The following is a 19,379-nucleotide window of genomic DNA, read 5'->3' as shown; positions in this document are numbered from 1 at the left end:
AAATGCTCTGTGTCGCTATTCAGCCTGATGGATTAGTGCTTAGAAAGAAGTCATTAAGCCAAGTCTAGGAACATTCTCTTACCTGATTTTAGGAGCTGCTAAATCCTGAACTCAGTTGGACAGCTTTGTTATGTAAGTCTAGCAGCTTTTCCTAGTGTGAGCTATTAATCTTTCTAAGGTGCTTCTATTCTCTTTACAGGGTCCCACGGGTTTAGAAGGAGCCCAGGGCCCTCCAGGGAGTCAGGTACTTTGATTAATATCTTTAAAGCCTTGTTGTTTAAAATCCTAATCAAAGGACCCATTTGCTTTACTTAACATGGCCATCAATCCAAAGGGAGACACTGCATGTAATACAAATTGTCCACTTCCCTTTGATTGGTATCTCAGTTACTCTCTCCCTTTATTTTCACCCAAGAAGAGGAGTACCCAGTTGGTGCTGTGCCAGGCAGTGATGCAGTCACACTTCTTTAACGTGTTATCATCAGGCCCTAGCAAGGCCAGCCTGTGTGTGTGCATCTCTAGCTTTGTAGCCCTCGTGCCTTCTAATATGCAAGCTGGCTACCTAGTGCTGTATTGCCTTGTAGAACATTTAATAGGTTCCAGAGTCAGGTAGAATCCATACATACCCCGGAATGCCAGACAAGATCTCCATGTCATTTGCTCTGGCCTAATCCAAAGACCAGCCCCTCTTATGCCCTTAGACATTCAACTTAGTTGTAACAACTACTGTGTTTCTGTTACAGGGCAAAAAAGGGTCCTCAGGTTTTCCAGGGCTTAATGGATTCCCAGGAATTAAGGTAATGTTGGGAAGTAAAAATCCAGGATTGGGGAGGTGGAAGGATGAGGAAATAACATAAAGGCTGTTTAGTCTGTTTGGGCTGCTATAACAAAATATCACAGATGGGGTGGCTTATAAACAACAGAACTTTATTTTTCACAGTTCTGGAGGCTGGATGTCTGAGATCAGGGTGCCAGTATGGTTGGGTTCTGGTGAAGGCCCTCTTCTGGCTTGGAAACTCGCTGATTCTAGCTGTGTACTCACGTGGTGAAAAGGGCAAATTAGCTTTCTGGGGCCTCTTTGATAAGGGCGCTAATCCCAGTCATGGGAGCCCTGCCCTCATGACCTGATCCCCTCCCAAAGGCCCCACCTCTTGACACCATCCCTTGGGCATTAGGTTTTCAACAACAGGAATTTGAAGGAGTGGGGGTGACACAAACATTCAGACCAGAGCAAATACCTACATAGCAGATGAAGTATTTTTTTAATATTTTGACATTTTAGATGTTACTCTTTTCACATGGAATCAGTGCAACCAGTTTCAACAACACAAAGCTGATGAGCATTCATTAACTGCTACTTGATTCATGGTAGATTAAAAGGTTGGGGAGTGGCCCGTGGGAGCAAATCCATCCCTACAGGAAGGAATATTTTATTTTTGACATTGTTTAGAATTGTCAGCTTTTCAGTTGTATTACTGTTTTTAAATTCTCTACAGACAATGCATCCCCTTATTACCTGCACCTGGGGCAAAGGGCTCCCATCCCCCCACCCAGGATAGGCCACTGTATCTGATTCTGGTGCCTGAGTCCCTCTCTTGGGAGAATGAGGACTCCTTTGACTGCCTCTGCCTGCCATCACCCACTAACAAGGGCAGTGACAGCAGCAGAATCCTAGGCATGCTGAGGGTGGAAAAAAAGTGAAACTCTTCTCCCCCTTAGCACATCTGGGATGCAGCCATGTTGTCTATTCCTGTGATGTTTCCTAGGCCTAGAAGCAGATTGTCCAGGAGTTGAGGTTGCAAAATAAAAGTGGGATCCCTTGTCCTTGACAGGTTGGCAACTGAGTGTCAGGACTCTGACTGCCTTGTCACCTTCATCTTAAAGTTACTGGACTTTGAAATTAACCTATGGACTAGTTGGAAATAGGGTTACAGAAGTAGAAACCTTTCATTTTCCTGGAAAATGGCTTCAAAGGGCACATAGATCTTGGGTGGCACAGTCACGGAAATATTTGTGTTTAATGTATTTAATCTTTGCAGGGTGAAAAGGGTGGCGTTGGCCTGCCAGGCCCAGATGTTCTCATTGATACAGATGGTGCTGTGATCTCAGGTGCAACTTCGCATTGATTTGAGTGGAGAAGAAAAGGCGGGCAGTTAAATTCTATATTCCTTGTAATTGTTAAAAGGATACTTTGTCAGCCACTGAACTGCTACTAAACTGGATGTTCCCAAGGGCTGTGCAGGGGTCCTGAAATGGGGGAATTATTCTAACTCCAATGTCTTGGGCAAAGAAGCCAAGCCCCGCACTCCATTTTTGTGTCAAGTCCACCAAGACTAGGATTTGGGTCACCCTGGGCCTGGATTTGCTAAGAATGATTCTCTTAGTGATGCTTTAGGAAGGACTGATATCCTCCCCAGCTAGGATGACTCAGACCAATGCCATGGAACACTCAGGGTCTTACCTACTTGATCCCACTTATGCTTGAGCTTGACAATTTCCCAGGCAGTGGAAAAGTATCTTTGGCTAGTAGACAAGTAGTTGACAGCCCTCCACAGAATGATGCTTTGAAAGTTTGTCTTTACCTCTGCTTGTTCTAGTTCCCACATGTGCCCAACTCTTCTCTTTGCCTTCTCCAAAGATCCAGATGCCTGGTGTCTCCAGCTACTACTTGCCTGACAAAGGCTTCTACTATAGCGCCTCTTCCACCTGAGTTCCCTAACTTATCCCTCTCCTCTTAGCCCCTCAATCCATGCCCTGTCTGCTAAACTCACTGAATCTGAGGTGTTAGTGATTGACAGCAGCTTCCTGTATTCTACTCCCGGGAAAACTATGTGTATAACCTGAATAAGTACACTTCAGTACCTTAACCTAAATGGTAGACATTTGAGGCATATGGCAAATTAGTAGTAGTAGAAGAACCTTCCCAGTACTTACCAGTTCTTATCATGGAAAACAAGCTCTGGCCAGACCAGTTCTGAACACTAGTGGAGCCTTACCTGAAGTAGGCCCATTATCACGGGAGGCCATTAGCATCTGGGAGAACTACGAAGGGCAAGAAAGGCACTTCTAACCTGAGGACATCTTCTTACAACTCTTCTTAGGCATTTTGTGGCATGTGTGGGCTTCCTCTGGGTTTGCTTACTGCTTTTTTTTTTTTCATTGCAATGCCAGGTTATCCTGGAGACCCCGGTATGCCAGGCCTCCCAGGCCTTAAAGGAGATGAAGGCATCCAGGGCCTGCCTGGCCCTCCTGGCAGCTCTGGCTTACCAGCTTTACCAGGTGAAAGAAGCTAACCCACCCCCTGCACAGATTGGTCCTCTACCCACTCTGGTGCCTAGCAGCCCCTTCCATACTTCTGGTCTGGGTACATATATAGTCAGTAGAAGAGAGGTAGGCTATAGTCAGTCAGTGGCCCACTGCCTGCCCAAGGCTACTGTGTATGAGGTTAGTGCCTGGGTGAGCAGCTTTCCTTTGGCCTCAGTAATGTGCCTTAGCTAGACAGGCAGTCCTAGGCTGTCAGTGAGGTTCACAGCACCCAGAGGGAGCCTTGTTGCTCTTCTGGGAATGTGCCCTCACACTGATGCTTGCCAGAAGGGGTGGGCAAGAGCCCAGGGGAAAGTTCATACCCACATCCTCCCTCTGTGCTTAACTCAGGCACTAAATGGCCCCAGGATTCTATGGATGACACCCTTGAAAGAGTCACTGGAGGGGCATACCCGTATACCATTCTGGAGCAGTAGACAGAGAAGAGGCATGCTGGAGTCTGCAAGGCCGTAATATCCCAAATAGAAAACCTCAAACACTACTTTTAAAAGACACCAGTTTCTAAATTCCTTGGAGATGGGCCTCTGTAAGGATATCTGTGCTTTTAAAGCAGCCACTTAGAGGAGGTACACCTGATCCCAGCACGAAGGTGGAAAACAATCGAGAAGTGGGTGCATGGAGACCCAGGTGTCCCTCTCAGGTTTGACACTAAGAAGCTCTGTGCCCCCAACCACGTTTCCTCATGTTTTGGGGCTTCATTTCCCAAGGCATTAGGCTGGATGGTTCCTAAGGACCCTTCTAACTCTGAGGCAAGAGAAGGGCAAATGCTTTCCCAAATGTTCGCTTGAAGTTAGTTTCCAATGTATGCCACTGACTGGAATAACCCTGAAGCGCAGAGTGATATGATTAGCATTTTTCTGTGGGCTTATCCTTCCAGGTATCCGAGGTGCCCTAGGGCCCCAGGGAGTTCCGGGTATGAAGGGGTACCAAGGAAGCCCAGGCCACTCCACAGTTGGGGCAGCTGGTCTCCCTGGAAGAGATGGTTTTCAAGGCCTACCAGGCCTACCAGGCCTACCTGGTAAGTTGTTCATTTCTCTCTTTGGTCTTGAGGCTGCATGACTACAGAACAGTCATGATTTCTGAGGAAGGGAGCATTTCACAGGTGGAGCAGCTAAGCCAGGACACATGATAAGTGCAAAGGGACAGTGATGAAAGCCCTGTCCTCTCTGAGTCAGAGCCCTGCTTGTACAGGTTAGCAACTACAGCAGTCAGAGTGTCCATCAAGGGACAAGCAAGCTGGGGCCATCTCGATGACCAAACACTACCAAATGCCTTCCAACTCTTGTACTCATTTCATTCCATCCTTCACTGTTCTCAGCCCCTAGGCCTCTGGCCTTATAGCTCCTGAAGAAGTAGCACTGGCTCTTTCAAGCTTTCCCTGGTCCTCAGGGCTCTAATGCGGTGGGCTAAGAGCTTGAGACATGGGAAGCCAAGCCGGGATCCTCAAGACAGCTGCTAAAAGCCTCCACGGGGCTTCTTCTCCTAAGATCATCTACCTGAGTACAGGATTCTGGATTCTAAGAAAGACTGGAAGTATGCCCAGCATGTTTCTTTGCAACCTAAATCCCATGACCGTTGATTGCAGCTGATGACCATTTCCTTTTTTGTCCTAAGAGGACTTTCTGAGATAGAATTGGGACTGTTAGTTACTGAAGCTGCCCTGGTCATTTCTGTATTCCCAGTGGTTAGCCCAGTGCCTGGAACATAGTAGACATTCTGTAAGTAGTATTAGAGTGAATTAAGCCAATGGAGGATGGACTTGCTATAGACCCTGGGTCCCTGTCTTGGATTTTTTTTTTTGATCTCTACTCTGGTTGTTGAGACCTAAGGACACAGGCCTTGGTGGCTGAGCTGCTGTGGCTATGCTGAGTCAAATGGGCTCAGGCTTACATAAAGTGCCAATCTTTTATGTCTCTTTTTCCTGAAGGTCCAGCATTTGACACTGGAACCCTACAGAACACAGAGCCAGGGTTCCCTGGTCTCCGAGGAGAACGAGGTCCAAAAGGACACCCAGGCCTCAAAGGAATAAAAGGTCATTTTGTCCCATTGGGTTTCTTTGTTCCCCAAACCTTTGAAGAAGGCTTTCCGAGCACTGAGCAAACCAACAGCCTTGAGAACCTGAACAGAAACTATCTTGGATCTTGATGGGAAATTTGATTATAAAATTGTTGGAAGTGTTCTATTTGGGGCTCTAAGACTGAGGCTAGCAATGGAGGTCACACAGGACAAAGTGGCTCACAGGCTTCTCTTCCTGCTCCCTCCACCCGAAGAAGCTACTGTCCGCAGACTAGGGTGCTAACCGCACATGCCGCAACCCCTCCCGGTTTGCAAGGCCAAGGCTCTAAGTCACTTATTGCCTTCAGCCTGAGGAAAAGGGCTCTGAACAGGTCAAAACCTGGCACTCTGAAAAAGCCAACTGGCTTCAGGAAAACAACTCCAGCCCCCACTGATGCTGAAGGACAGATTGATTACCCCAGCTCAGCTGCACCGTTCTATCTATCTCCTTGCTGCCTTTGGGTCATTCCTCCATTTCATACTCACGGGAAGATGTTAAAGCTCAGATAAACCAATTCATTATAGTGGCAGCCCAGGCCAGGGTGGAGGAAGAGGTGAATCTACTGGCTGAAGAGAGGTATGGGGATGGCCTGAGATCTCCCTTCTTCTCTCAAGGAATTAACAGCTCTCCTCAACCTTTAGCAGAGAGGTCCTAACTTATCTCATTGCCCTGTTCATAAAATGTCACTACTTGAGTATAAGAGCTAGTTCAGAAGGTTTTGAAAGCCTCATCTCTACTGTTCAGATCCAAGGAAGACTATTTGGGGGAAAAGGACATTAAATTGCCAGTCTTGCCTTAGAATGAAATGCTAAGCTTGGCCCTTCCCTCCTGACTCGCTACACAGCTAGTGTACTTCTTGATACCATTCTCTCTCCTAAAAATGGAACATGCTCTAATGCTTCCCCTTCTATATTCCCATGGGACCACAAGGTTTTCTCTAAGTCTGGAATAGTGATAGTGATTCTCAAGTTTCATTGTACATGAGAATCACCTAGGGGAGACAACTAAAAATTAGATTCTCAGGTCTGGCTGCCTGAGAGTCTGACTGATTAAGCTGGGATGAAGCCCAGTGAGCTGTCTTATAAACAACCATGGTAGCTGACTCATGCAGGAGGTCCACGGATCACATCTGAGAAGTGCTAGTTTGGAGAACAGGCTTTTTTCCTCAGAGTTTCAGGGATTATCAATTCTCTAAAATAAGAGGAGGCCCTTCGGAATCTTAAGGGAACTCAAAGTCACCTATGTTGACCTCAATTCTCATTTTCCAGGTCATAAGCACGGAAGGTATAGGTGGCTGGGCTATGGTGCTAGTGACTCCTTGATACCTCTTCAAAGGTGCTTTGCTGAAATCCCTATCATCAGTTTATTTGGCATTTGTCTCTGTGTGCAAAAGACAGGGGAAAAGAAACTTTGGTGAAGAGAACGCTGGGTGGCTTTAATTCCAGACTCTCAGTTGGTTAGCATAGGTCAGTGGTTCTCAACTCTGGCTGCACATTAGATTCTCTGATGGCTGGGCTCCACCCCAGACTAACGAAATCCAAATCACCCGCACAAATGGACTTCGATGGAGACTGAACCTGGTGCGTTTGAGCCAGTTCTCTGCAGCCTTCCAATTCCTTCCTTGGAGTTGTTCAAGTCACAAATTACCACTGTCAGGTCTTCTTTCTTCTTGGAAACATGGTCCACTTTGTCTAATGTTATCTTTTTCTCCCCCAGGGGACTCAGGGTTTTGTGCTTGTGATGGTGGTGTCCCCAACACTGGACCACCTGGGGAGCTGGGCCTGCCTGGGCCACCAGGTCTCGTGGGCCTTCCAGGCATTAAAGGAACCAGAGGAGATCCAGGCTCTGGGGGTACACAGGGCCCTTCAGGGGCTCCAGTAAGTCTTGCAAAACTTTGGCCCTGAGGGAGCAGCGGGAGATTTCAATGCCTCTCATTCCTCACCAATCACTTTCCTAAAACACATAAAAGAAGGATAGGAATAAAACAAAGCTTCAAGTTTTTGATGTGTAATATGGAGAAGTCTAATTGGATCTCTAAAGTCCCTTTCTTCTTTAACCTACCTATGTTTCCTCCCTCCCTCCCTTGCCCAAGATTATCTACATTTGCCAAGCACTGTGCTGGGGCCCTGAGGATAAAATTGGAATTAAGGCAAGGTTACCATCTTCAAAGATTTCAAATTTTAGGAAGGATAAGAAAATAAACGGGCAATTATAATCCAAGATGACAAGATAATCAAGTGCCCAGAACAGTGCCACAATATACCCAAGGACCTGTTTTAGGTCAAACCTATGCTAGGTGCCAGAATTCTATGATGTCTGCATCTCCTGATCATTCCCTTTTATCTCTTTGTCAGGGTTTATTTGGACCTCAAGGTCCCGCAGGCCCCAAAGGAGAGAAAGGGGACCCAACCATCACTACAGAATCAGGGATGCCAGGGGAGCAGGGTGATCTTGGCCCCCAGGGACTCCCTGGTCCAACAGGAGCTCCGGGCAAGGCTGGAATACCAGGTTTCCCAGGTCTGCCAGGCCTTCCGGTAAGTTGATCATTCCTGGGTGATTAGCTCCATAAATCCTCACATCTGACTTAGAGGGGCTTCTGATGGCCACTACACCATGAGATAGGGCAGACCAGAGTCCAGAGCATCAATTCTTTCCTCTGCCACTGATACTGTTTGTTCTGTATGTTTCCTTTCTGTAAAATAGGACTCTTTCTCAGAATGGGTCTTTGTCTCATTTGATAAATGCTGGTAACAATTGACCACATCACTTAAAATGCTTCAGCTTCTCAGTACCTTCCCCTTGCAAGTAATCCAGCTGCTTTCTGTGACCCCAAGTCTTATCCCACTCCTATTTCCTGCCTGACACCCTGTCAATTTAGAACCTTTTGCATTATCAGATCACCCAAGGTTCACAAGCTTCATTCCCAGTACATAAACTCCGAGGACTTGATTGATAAACTAGAGTGACAGAGAATTTGAACACAAAGTAAAGCACTGGTCACACTGGTTACCTCTTTCCTGTGGTCAGAGGACTCTCCAGATAAGACTCTAAGTTGGGCTTTCATTCTTTCTTATGTGTTCTCTAGGGTGATGGTGGACCGGGCTTCCCAGGTGAAAAGGGGTTTCCAGGACCTCCTGGTGAAAAAGGCCATAGTGGTCCAACTGGCCCCCCAGGAACTGGGCTACCAGGATCTCCTGGACCTCGTGGGCTTCCTGGAGATCAAGGCATCAATGGATTACCAGGGCAACAAGGCCTCCCTGGGCGTCCAGGTGAGTCCAGGAATCAGATGGCTTTGAACTTGGAAAACTGCCCCCTTGCAGAGTATAGATATGACCCAGGTGCATGAAGAGACTTGGCTGGTTATAATCACTATTTTCAATCCTCTGAAGGGTTTTCATGTGGAAAAAGAATCGTCTACCTGTACTGTGGTACACTTACATAGAACAGTATAGACTTCAGCTCTACTTAGTGAAAAACTTCTAACAGTGTAGTCTGAAAAGTGACAGAGCTATTGTGGGTGGTTATGAGCTCACAATCCCTGGAAAATTTCAAGCAGAAGCTAGATGACCATTTATTACAAGTGCCATCTGAGTAATGAGTGCGAGTGTAGACAAGGTGTCCTTGAAGTTGTTTGGTAATATCATCAGGGAAGAACGTTTCCTTGATTCACAGGATCTCAGATTGAGGAGAGACCCTAGTTGTATGTAGTCTAATCTCCATTTCATACCTTAAGTCCCTTGCATTTATATAACTTCCTTTTCCACTTGAGTTTCAGTAGTTAAAATCAGTGACAATCCTGCTTACAGATAGTGAAGGGACTGTGCTAATAAATCACCCTCTTCCGTATAACCAGAACAGCTCTTCATCCCAGTTTCTGTTTCCACAACTTCTATATTTCTTAGTGGTACTACACTTCTTATAGTCATCTGAAGTTTGAAAGCTTGGAATTCATCCCTTATTCTTCATTTTCAGTGATTCTTATGTTCTTCCCTTCCTCTTCTTGCTATTAAGCTCTCATTATCTCATGCTTAGCTTATCAAATACCTACGTATTTGTTGGAATAAATGGATGGATGGATGGATGACTGGGTGAGTGAATGACAGCAACTTCCTAAATAGTTTCTCATCTCGTACCTGCAGACTTCCCCCACTCAATTTTACTATGAACACTGCTGCTAATTAATATCTGTAAGCTACTGATATCATGTTACTCTCTTACTCCAAAGCCACAGATGGTCTCTGCTGAATATAGGATAATGTCCAAACTACATAGCCTAGAATTCAAAAGTCTCCAAACATGAACACAACCAACCTTTCTAAACTACCTTATCTTACACTTTTCATGATTTAAAAAAAATGTAAGACAACAGAATTTTTCACTGTTCCCAAATACAGTATATGCTCATTTCTAACTCCAAGATTTTGCCCATGTTGCCTTTTTTCTGGAATGCTCTTCCTCTTTTCTCTATGTGGTCACATCCCATCCATCTTTCAGGATTCTATATAAGCCCTACTTCTTCCACTAAGCCTTCCCTTGACCTCCACAGTATGTCATTGACACTTAAATCTTGCATTTCCTTCCATTAATGCTTTTACTTTCCCCAACTGCATTGTAAGCCTCTAGATACTAGGGAAGGGAATCCAAAAATTACTTAATTTCAGAGCATAATACTTTTTAGTGTTTCTCCACCTGCCTAGTGTAGTGCAGTGTTCCATAGGAAATGAACATACACTTAGAGAAAAAAGGGCCTTTGCAGTAGCAGAGGGGCTATGTCTTAGACCTATTTCTCCTCTTTCCACTTTGTCACCTTGAAGAATTACAAAAAAGAAGACAGGTACCAGGTCTTGTAAAATTTTATTGATTTTAAAATCTACTTTAGTGAAAAGGATGATGGTACAAGTTAAAAATCAATGATTCAAGATTGTTAAAACTAAGTCAGTTTTTCAACTCACAAATTCCAACGAAGGCTGTGAGGGGTTTTATCAAATGAATCATTCTGCCTTTTGGAAGTCCTAGTGTCAACTCTAATTTCGTTTCCAGCTCTGTTCCCAAAGACATTACTTCGTGGTCATTCTACTGGCCCTCCACCAACTGGGTCTTCATTCTAGGTCAACTCGTTTTGTAGGCCACTGGGGTTTAAAATGAGTTAAAATAACGTGGGACCAAAAACTTATACTTAAATCTGTGTATTGTCAACATTCCAACTGCTTGTAAACAGGCTGGGTCAACAGAAGGAAGCCCATGAGACCATTTCTATCCTGAACTTCCCCAGTCCCTATATAACTGAGGGGCTGTGTCTTAGACCTAGTTCTCCTCTTTCCACCTTTCCACAGAAAGTTCTCAGGAATATAGTGATATACTAAGCTGTAGCCTGGGAAATGCCTTATGCAGAAATTGTTCTTGTTGCAGTACCAAGACTCTCCAAAAAATTACTTCATTTCAGAGCATTAGCTTTGTTCGCTCTCTACTGCAGCCAAATGTAACTCCTTAAACCTGGCTTTCTTTCCACACAATTCCAAAAGCACATAACCTATGGGCCCCAGACATTTACATTGTGGTCATTACTGTTGCTATGAAAAATGGAGATGTTGTTCTTAAATGTACTCACTCCAACCAGTGGTGGTCTGGGCTAAGACAGCTCCACTGCCAGGAAAGGGAATGTAGCCATCAGAAGCTTTTCAAGCCAGTAGTGTGAATTAGTATAAACTCTGGGCAAGGAGACAACTGGCTGTCTCCAAAGAGGCTCTAATGCAGATGCTCATAGTAATCAATCACCCCAGTTATTAGGGAAGCAGCTACTGTGTCCTTGACCCTGCGTGGGTGCCAGCTCTCTCCACTTCATCCAGACAGGGAATTTGATTGGTGTACATACTGGGGCTGCAGACAAGACTTCCTTTGGGCCTCAAGGCACTTCTGTCCAGGTTTAATTTTCTTCTTTACTTGATTGGTCCAGGTGACTGCTGCTGCAGGAAGAAGGTTGGTGAAGGAGACTTAGACCCAGAGGGAGGTGAGAACTAGCTAGGTCTAGAGGTTCCCCGGCACAGTGTTGGCATGCCCCCTTCCTTTTTGTTCACCTTTATCTTAGACACTCACAATGTCTTGAGCCCCACAGTGGAGCACCTGGCTGGGGAGGAGAGATCCTAAGGCTGGGGTGCAAAGGCTCACACTGACACTGCTTCCGAGTTTCCTCAGCACATCCCTCCTGGGACGGAGGACAGGAGTGAATGGGCACGCAGCCTCTTGCAGCAGCTGATTTCCTTCACCATGCATGTTGATGGCTTGGCTGACCTCTACCTTGAGCACCTTCACTTTATGAACTTAGCTGGGGTCATGGTTTGCCTTGGGAGTTACCTGGAAGGATCCACATGTGTCTGATACTTAGTCATTGGACCTAGAGTAAACTGAGATGCTAGAATCTTGATAACCAGAGGTGCTTTTCATTTGGAAGATGAATTTTGGCATTAATGGGGAACATTCTGGATAATTAGATCATGGGTTGCACTTACCAGAGAATGGATAGAGCTGATTTCTGCTTTGTTAGGGAAGACGTCTCTTTACATCTCAGGGATGTAAAATTGAAGGCAGAGATAAAGTAAAAGAGCCAGATACCAGAATGACTTGAAGTCCTTACCTTCTCATCATTTTGACCCTCTGCTGAAATACTCAAGTGTGGTGTGGTGGGCTGTACAGGACAGGGCTAAGGCAAAAGGGAAATAGGTCTTTGTTTTCCTCTGGTTTCTGCTCATCTTCCTTTATGTCATTATTTTTTCTGTCCTGGGACCTTTCCAATGCTGGTCCTTGTCCCCATCGTCTAAGTTTTTTTTTTAATCTGGCTGTCACAGGTGAAAAGAATTTATGCAACTGATCTCATAAATTGAGGATGGATGGCTTCATGTTTGGACCCAGCCAGGGATATTTTTATTTTACCCAGTTTGTTTTTTAAGAGGTTAAGCAATGGAACTAGTGTTTGACACATTGGAACCAGTGGGCTATTGAAACAGCTGGGGCATGGGAGTCGTCTCCAGGACCCCTCTCATGATACCACCTAGGGGCAGGGAGGCAGTTCTCCAGCCTAGGCCAAACGACCCAGGCCCAAGCCGAGCACAGGATGGACAGACCTTTCACAGCGAAGCACCTCATCATGAGGTGCTTGCCCATACAGCATATTTCCATAGCAGGAAAATAACCCTCAGAAACAGATCCATCATCTTAATGACTGACAGGGTGGAGATGGTTGTGACCCCCCCCCCTCGCCCCATGCAGGAAAATCAGGCCTATGGCCATCTCCCCGTCTACGGAAATATGACTGTGGGAGCCTGATGTCTAGAAGGCAAAAAGTAGCCCACTTCTTCCATTCCTCGATCAAAATTGTGAATCGAACAGTAATAATGTATGGTTAAGGAGCTGGGCTCTGAAGCCAGGCATACCTGACCTTGTATCCTAGTTCTGCTACTAACTAGTTGGTAGATACTTAACTTCTCTGAGCCTCAGGGGTAAAATGGGAGCTAGTTATCTACACAGGCTACATAGTGGCGACACTAACCTGACTGAGGTTAAAAACTAGGGATGGCCTTGCAGGAGTTCCCCTGAATACTCCTCTTTAAGTAAAATGTAAAAACATACTCAGTGAGCACACACCAGGGTGCCAGGCACTGTGCTTAGTTCTGTTAGCATTATTTCATATAGTCCTCATAAACACCATCTGAGATAACTAGCTCCTATTTTACACCTGAGGCTCAGAGAAGTTAAGTATCTACCAACTAGTTAGTAGCAGAACTAGGATACAAGGTCAGGTATGCCTGGCTTCAGAGCCCAGCTCCTTAACCATGCATTATTACTGTTCGATTCACAATTTTGATTGAGGAATGGAAGAAGTGGGCTAAAAATGCCATCAAGCCTCTCTATTGGAAAATAGAAGTGGGTTTGGAGGAGGAATGCCAACCAGTTGAGTAAGCAGTCTGAGTCATAGGCTGCATACGTAACTTTGAGAAACGCAATTTGTGATTTATTTTAAGTACAGGCAAAAGCTATAGTACTTTATTAGCACTGTTGGCTCTGCTACTTAAAGCAGACCTTGAGGGATTGTTTTAATGAATAGGCAAGACCAATTTTAATTAGCAGAGCAATTGTTTGTAAATGGCACTTGAGGGAGCCCACAAACAATTCAGCAGTATTTTAGTAAACCTCCCCTCTGTGATCTTACAGGCTCTTTTTATTTGCATTATGAATGAGCAAGGAAGAATTTGCTAGGTGAAAGGCCGTGCATGCCAATTTCAATGTCTTGAATACTGGAATTGACTTCCTCTTTTCCCTGAGTAGCAGAGTCAACATTTCAAATGAGGAGCTGAGAGGAGGGCCTTTCATAGCCCAGAGAGTAGCCTTCACTATTTTCCTGGTACAGACATATGGGTACATCTGACCAAGCACAATCTGTAGGTTTCAGTAGATCCAAATGAGGTGTGTCGAAATAACCTAAAGGTTGGGGGAAAAGCCTGATTCCAGGAAAAAGGCTGACATGTGAACTTGAAAGGTCTTGGCTTCAAACTCTCCAATCTAGTCATGGGCATAATGGACCCTAGGACTAACCCCAGCCACCCACCTGAGGGAAAGAGGCTCCATCTGAGGGCAGAGTGAAGAGGCAATTGACATTTGCTGATGTTCCTTCACGGGTCACCTCTGGGAAGCCTGGTTAGGGAACATCCATGGCATAGGTAACTGCCCACTAGACACTGATGGTTTGGGAGGTGATGCCCCGTGGCACTTGGACACGATGAACGGTCTTACCTTAAGGAATTTCAGTAGAGTAACTCCCAAGAGATTCTGATACCAGGATTTTTCTGCATGGGCTCTTAGCTGCTAGGTGGGAAGAGCTTCGTCGTCACATTCAATGGAATGGGAGGAACGGAGCATGCTAGGTGGAAATTGTCTGTGACTCAGTGGGTTCGCCAGATGCTTACATATTACCATTTACAGGGATCACCTTGCCTTGCATTATTCCTGGGTCATATGGCCCATCAGGATTCCCAGGAGCTCCCGGATTCCCAGGTATGGAACAAGGCCAGAGAAAGCCACTGAGCACACTTGTAAGCACCATGATCCAAAGGAAGCAGAGGATATCCCAGTAGCATTTGGGGATCCCCATTCCTCCTAAGAGGGCAGTGTTAAGTATTGAGGAAGAAGAATGGCTGCTGGAGAGGGTTGTGTGGGGAGGTGAGGGTAAGAGAGGCCCTCCAAAAGACCCGGATATTTGATAGAATGTCACAAATCATACCGAACTACACTGACTTTGCTTCCCCCTCACCACTCATATTTGGGTTTGCAGGCCCTAAAGGAGCTTATGGTCTCCCTGGGAGTCCTGGCCAACCTGGATCACGTGGAAATAAAGGAAAGCCTGGAAGTCCAGGATTGGTTCACCTCCCTGAATTGCCAGGTAAGGAAAGGAGCTTCTCCTGACCTGCTCCTCCTCTTGTGGAGTGTGTATCTGTGTTGTAGTAGCCCTCCACCAATTATAGGGCCTTAGGTTTGTGCTCTGGTATGGGTGGGATGGTTCTGATTTCATACTCAGGCAAGACAGAGCCGAGAGCTAGAAAATGATAGCATACAGAGTAATAAAAGCCATTTGAGATCAGCTGGGACAACCCCTTTGCTTTTAGATGGGAAACTGAGGCTCAGGTGGAAAGTGACTTGCCTGAGATCACAAAGCCACTAGTGACAGAGGTAGGACTCTGCCAGGTTGTCTGACTGCCAGTCCTATGGCAGTTTACTGGGTCAGCTCCTTACAGGTCAGAGAGTGAGATTCAGATGAATCACAGGAAGTTGTCCATTTCTAGCCCTTTGCTCACACCCTGTCTTTCCAAACTGAGCTTCATCATTCTACACGCCCCCAGTGTCTCTCAAACTGTGTTCCCTGGGCCAGCAGCATCAGCATCACCTGGGAACTTGTTAGTAAGGCAGATTCTTGGCCCCTTGGCAGAACTGCTGAACAGAAACTCTGGGGGTGGGGCCCAGCAATCTGGATTTTACCAAGCAATTCTTCCCCCTGGTGGTTTTGACCTAGGCTCAGTTTGAGAAGCACTCCCGCTCCATAGCTCAGGGCTCATCTTGGGCCACGGGACTCGGGGTTTATTGGTGCCTCAGTTCCCTCCACCATCCAGGAAGAGGGGAGCATGAGAGCAGGGATAGATGACCCCAGAAGAGACTGGGCCTTTGACAGGAGGTCTTGGGTGTAACCTGTGCTCTTCGGCCACTGTAGGAGTCCCAGAAGCAGCAAGTCCTCCCAGGACCACAGACTCCTGACCTTCAACAGAAGAGGCCCACATTATTAATATGTTAGCTTTTATAGTGGGAAAAAACCTCTCTCAGAGATCTCTAACCAGACCTATTGCTTCTAAACCTCCATGGCCTTTTATTTTTGCCTCTTTACATCTAGGATTTCCTGGACTTCGTGGAGAGCAGGGCTTGCCGGGGTTTTCTGGGCTCCCCGGAAAAGATGGCTTGCCTGGGGAAGGTGGAAGTCCAGGCTTACCAGGTTCCAAGGGAGCCCCTGGTGACATCCTTGGTGCTGAAAATGGTGCTCCAGGGAAGCAAGGCCTACCAGGGTTGCCAGGGGACAGAGGATTTTCTGGAGACACTGGCCTTCCAGGATCCAAGGGTAACTCTTCTGCCTCGCTTGTTTCACAATCTATAGAGAGCCTTTCAGTGATCAGTATGCTTGCATGAGTCTGGGGAGATGTATTAATTAGGGAGCTAAAACGAAAAGTCATTTTATTCTGTCCATCCCTTTTTGGAACATTTCTTTAAATTGTCTGAATCCATTCTCCTATGTTAGTAATTCCAGAAGTAATCATAACCCATGGTCAGATTCTTGCAAAACCACTGATTTACTGCTAGAAATAGCAGCAAGGCTGGAACTGAGACAACAGTGGCACCTGGGATGCCTCCTGGGCCAAGTTCTTCCACTGGAAGTTGGTTTGGTGACCAGTCACTGCTATCAGTCTGAGCTGTGATCATCTATCCCTTCCTTTCATTAGGTTTGCTTGGGAAGTCGGGCTTGCTTGGCCCCAAAGGTGAGTGGGGCAGGCCTGGAACACCAGGCCACATGGGCCCTCCAGGCCCTCCAGGGCCTGGTGGTCTATTCGGCGTCAAGGGCAAACCCGGACTCCCAGGAGCACCAGGCTTTCCAGGCACTTCAGGTAGGTCTTATGGAGGAGGTGCCCCAATGTGACACACTTAAGCTAGGCCCTGGGCCCTGGCGCCCTGAGGGGCAATAATGGCAGTGTGACTTGGTCCAAGTCTACAAAGACACTGACTTGCCTAACGTCTGAAATTTCAAATCTCCAGTCATGCTTGCAGTGCCAAGCAGAGCAGATTTCAGCAGTTTAGCTTCCCAGATATCCCCACAAATCCCTCCCGGCCCCTCCCCGATGGCATCACCCCGCCTCCACGCTTTGGCCTCCCTCCTGCCTTCCCCTGCTAGGAAGGTGCCCTTGTGGCAGAGGTGGCTCTGGCCATCTGCACTGCCTTCACTGGGGCCATCGGGAGCCTGCTGTGGGTTGGGGGGAGAAGCTCGAGGAGAAGGTGACCACGTAGACGCCTGCCTGTCAGGTGAGCATGCCTCTGAGGACCCACGGTCAAAGTGGCTTTCACTCGTCAGTGGGTCCTGACAGCCCCGGGTTCCAGCCTAGTGTTGGCAGTTTGCCTTTCTCTTCACCACCCTCCTCACCCCGCCCCAGGGACTGCGTCATCCCCACTTACTCCTGGCCACAGGACTGAAGTTGAGGTTTTGCAGAGCCACTAATATCCTTTTTATCCCCTTTGTCCTTCCGTGTTTCTGGGCATAGGCTGTGCAGGTGAGAAAACAGCATGCAGGCTCACAAGACTAACACTGCCACAGCTTTGCTGCTCAGGGAATTATCTTACTACGCACTATAACCCAGCAAGGCCAGGGGTCCCTGAACTCACGCTGTGAGGTTGGCCCCCATTGAATTCCCTTCCCTTGTTGCAGAATCCCCTTCACAGCCTCCCATTAGAATCCTGGGGCTTGCAGCTACTTGATGCTTTTCAATCCATAGAAAGCCAAGTCAGCCATTCATTTAGGTCCTTGGGGGCCCAAATACCTCTGTCGTCCATGATTTAATCCTTTGCTTTTTTAATTTCCTTGCTTTGTACCTGAACATTCCACTTTGGCAGCAGCTCAGGAGGTTAATCCCATTGACCAACTTAAAGCATGGTGAAAGAAGTGTCAGAATGCCTAGGAGACCAAACAGGCCGTGGGGATTTCCACAGTCCTTGGCACTAGGGGGTCTTTCAACCTTAATGCCAAGGAACTGGCTGACTTAACTGCTTGCATGAGGGATTAAAAGGGCAGCCCTGTATCCATGGCTCCCTGGGAGGCTGAAACAATGGCTCAGCTTTAACCTCTGCTTCACCGATTGGCTCAGGAAACAGCCATTGTGCTGTGATTCAGTCTGGAAGTACCAGGCAACTAGAGTCCAGTTGCCACCCTGGCTTCCCGGAGCTCCATTCAGAGGCTAAAGTATGAACCACATTCATAAAGGGGAAAGAGGTTATGATCAGAAGGGGTTTACTTGTCCTGCCAGCCACTGTGCCATGCTGGAAATAATAGCCTTTGGCACGGTACTCTGAGTGGTAGGTGCTAACCCCTTGGCCACCTAAGAACTCTGCCTGTTAGCCCATGTAGGTCATTGTTAAAGGGCCATTTACAAAATGCAACAAGCCGACCAACCAGAAGCCATGGGAATAGACAGTGGCCCAAATCTGGACAAAGCCTCACTTGACAGCTATCCTGTGTTCTCTTCTGTACTGATTCAGGACATCCTGGAAAGAAAGGTCCAAGAGGAGAGACAGGTCCCCCTGCACCACCTGGAAAGGGAGGTCTGCCTGGCCTGAAAGGCCTTCCTGGATCTCCAGGGCTAATTGGCTTCCTGGGGAACTCAGGCTTGCCAGGAGGCGCTGGGTTGCCAGGCCTGCCAGGTCCAAAGGGTAAGTGAAGGGATCAGGAAGGCAGCAGTGCATGGCAAAGAGGAGCATCCATGCACCCAGCTTGCCCTCTCCTCTGTGCCTGGGAAAGGAGAATGGGGAAGGAGGTGGGCAGGGCTTTTGCAGCAAGATAGTTGGACTAGGCTAGTGCTAAAGGAGGCCTCCCCACCCAAGGTGAGCCACCCTCACTGCCTGCTGGGTGGCACACTGAGCAGAACAGCATGGTTAGTAAAGCCCAGGACAGTAACAGTCACACTTTGTTGATTCAATTGCTTGACCCCTACCCACAACCTGATAGCTCTCATTTCCTGTGAGTGTCCTACTACACACCAGCGGTTGGGCAGGAGGCATCTCCATTTTATACAGGGGGAAATGACGGGTCCAAGGCCACACAACTGGTTAGCAACAGGGCCAGACTAGGGCTCATCTCCCTGCCCCCTTGGCCCTAGACTTTTTTTTTTTCCTGTGCCACATACGTGCTCTAACTTGGCAAATCATAAGAGAAATGCCCACCTCTTCTTTCTTTTCTGTTGCTTAGGGCCATAAAGGGAAAAGGCATAATATAATATGGAACGACTAAGAGCTTAGGCTTTGGAGTTAGAGAAATCTGGGTTTGAATCCTTTCTCTGCAACTTGCTAGCTGTGTGCCTTGAGTGAGTTGTTTAAGCTCTCTGAGCTTCTATTTCCTTGTATGTTAAGCATACATAATAGAAGTTCTTGTTTCTCACCAGGTGAGAAGGGGTCTGTTGGACCAACAGGCTTTTCAGGCATGCCAGGTGTCCCTGGAATTCCTGGTGTGAGTGGATTAAAGGGAATTCCTGGGTCAGAAGGAAGAATGGGGCCATCTGGACTGGCTGGTAGGCCTGGTGAAAAAGGTAAGCTGGGGAATTGAATTCTGGAATTGCCACCCACTTATGCTTCCCAAGGTACATTGTTTATCAACTTTCTCATTCATGTGGCTTATACCAACCCTGGTTTGGAGAATAAGATTTGGGGCTCC

The 19,379-nt window shown here is 47.0% G+C and overlaps 1 protein-coding gene across 3 annotated transcripts in view; it reads left to right on the top strand.

Annotated features, from left to right (window-relative positions):
- Window positions 1-19,379, top strand: part of COL4A6 (collagen type IV alpha 6 chain) — a 270,516-nt gene that overhangs the window by 233,006 nt on the left and 18,131 nt on the right. For 2 of the 3 annotated variants that reach the window (XM_057495272.1, XM_036924942.2), the window contains exons 15-30: window positions 200-244; window positions 744-797; window positions 2,040-2,109; window positions 3,172-3,279; window positions 4,202-4,342; window positions 5,252-5,356; window positions 7,097-7,257; window positions 7,735-7,914; window positions 8,466-8,649; window positions 11,334-11,387; window positions 14,354-14,425; window positions 14,703-14,810; window positions 15,810-16,031; window positions 16,411-16,572; window positions 18,212-18,382; window positions 19,111-19,254. In XM_057495272.1, coding sequence (XP_057351255.1) covers window positions 200-244; window positions 744-797; window positions 2,040-2,109; window positions 3,172-3,279; window positions 4,202-4,342; window positions 5,252-5,356; window positions 7,097-7,257; window positions 7,735-7,914; window positions 8,466-8,649; window positions 11,334-11,387; window positions 14,354-14,425; window positions 14,703-14,810; window positions 15,810-16,031; window positions 16,411-16,572; window positions 18,212-18,382; window positions 19,111-19,254 — 1,981 coding nt within the window. The remainder of the gene's footprint in view (window positions 1-199; window positions 245-743; window positions 798-2,039; window positions 2,110-3,171; window positions 3,280-4,201; window positions 4,343-5,251; window positions 5,357-7,096; window positions 7,258-7,734; window positions 7,915-8,465; window positions 8,650-11,333; window positions 11,388-14,353; window positions 14,426-14,702; window positions 14,811-15,809; window positions 16,032-16,410; window positions 16,573-18,211; window positions 18,383-19,110; window positions 19,255-19,379) is intronic. The other variant, XM_036924944.2, reaches the window with a different exon arrangement.

The sequence above is a fragment of the Manis pentadactyla genome, chromosome X (genome assembly GCF_030020395.1).
Source record: "Manis pentadactyla isolate mManPen7 chromosome X, mManPen7.hap1, whole genome shotgun sequence".
NCBI classification, from domain to species: domain Eukaryota; kingdom Metazoa; phylum Chordata; class Mammalia; order Pholidota; family Manidae; genus Manis; species Manis pentadactyla.
Note: the sequence above shows the minus strand (reverse complement) of the source record. Positions and strands in the feature narration are given on the sequence as shown.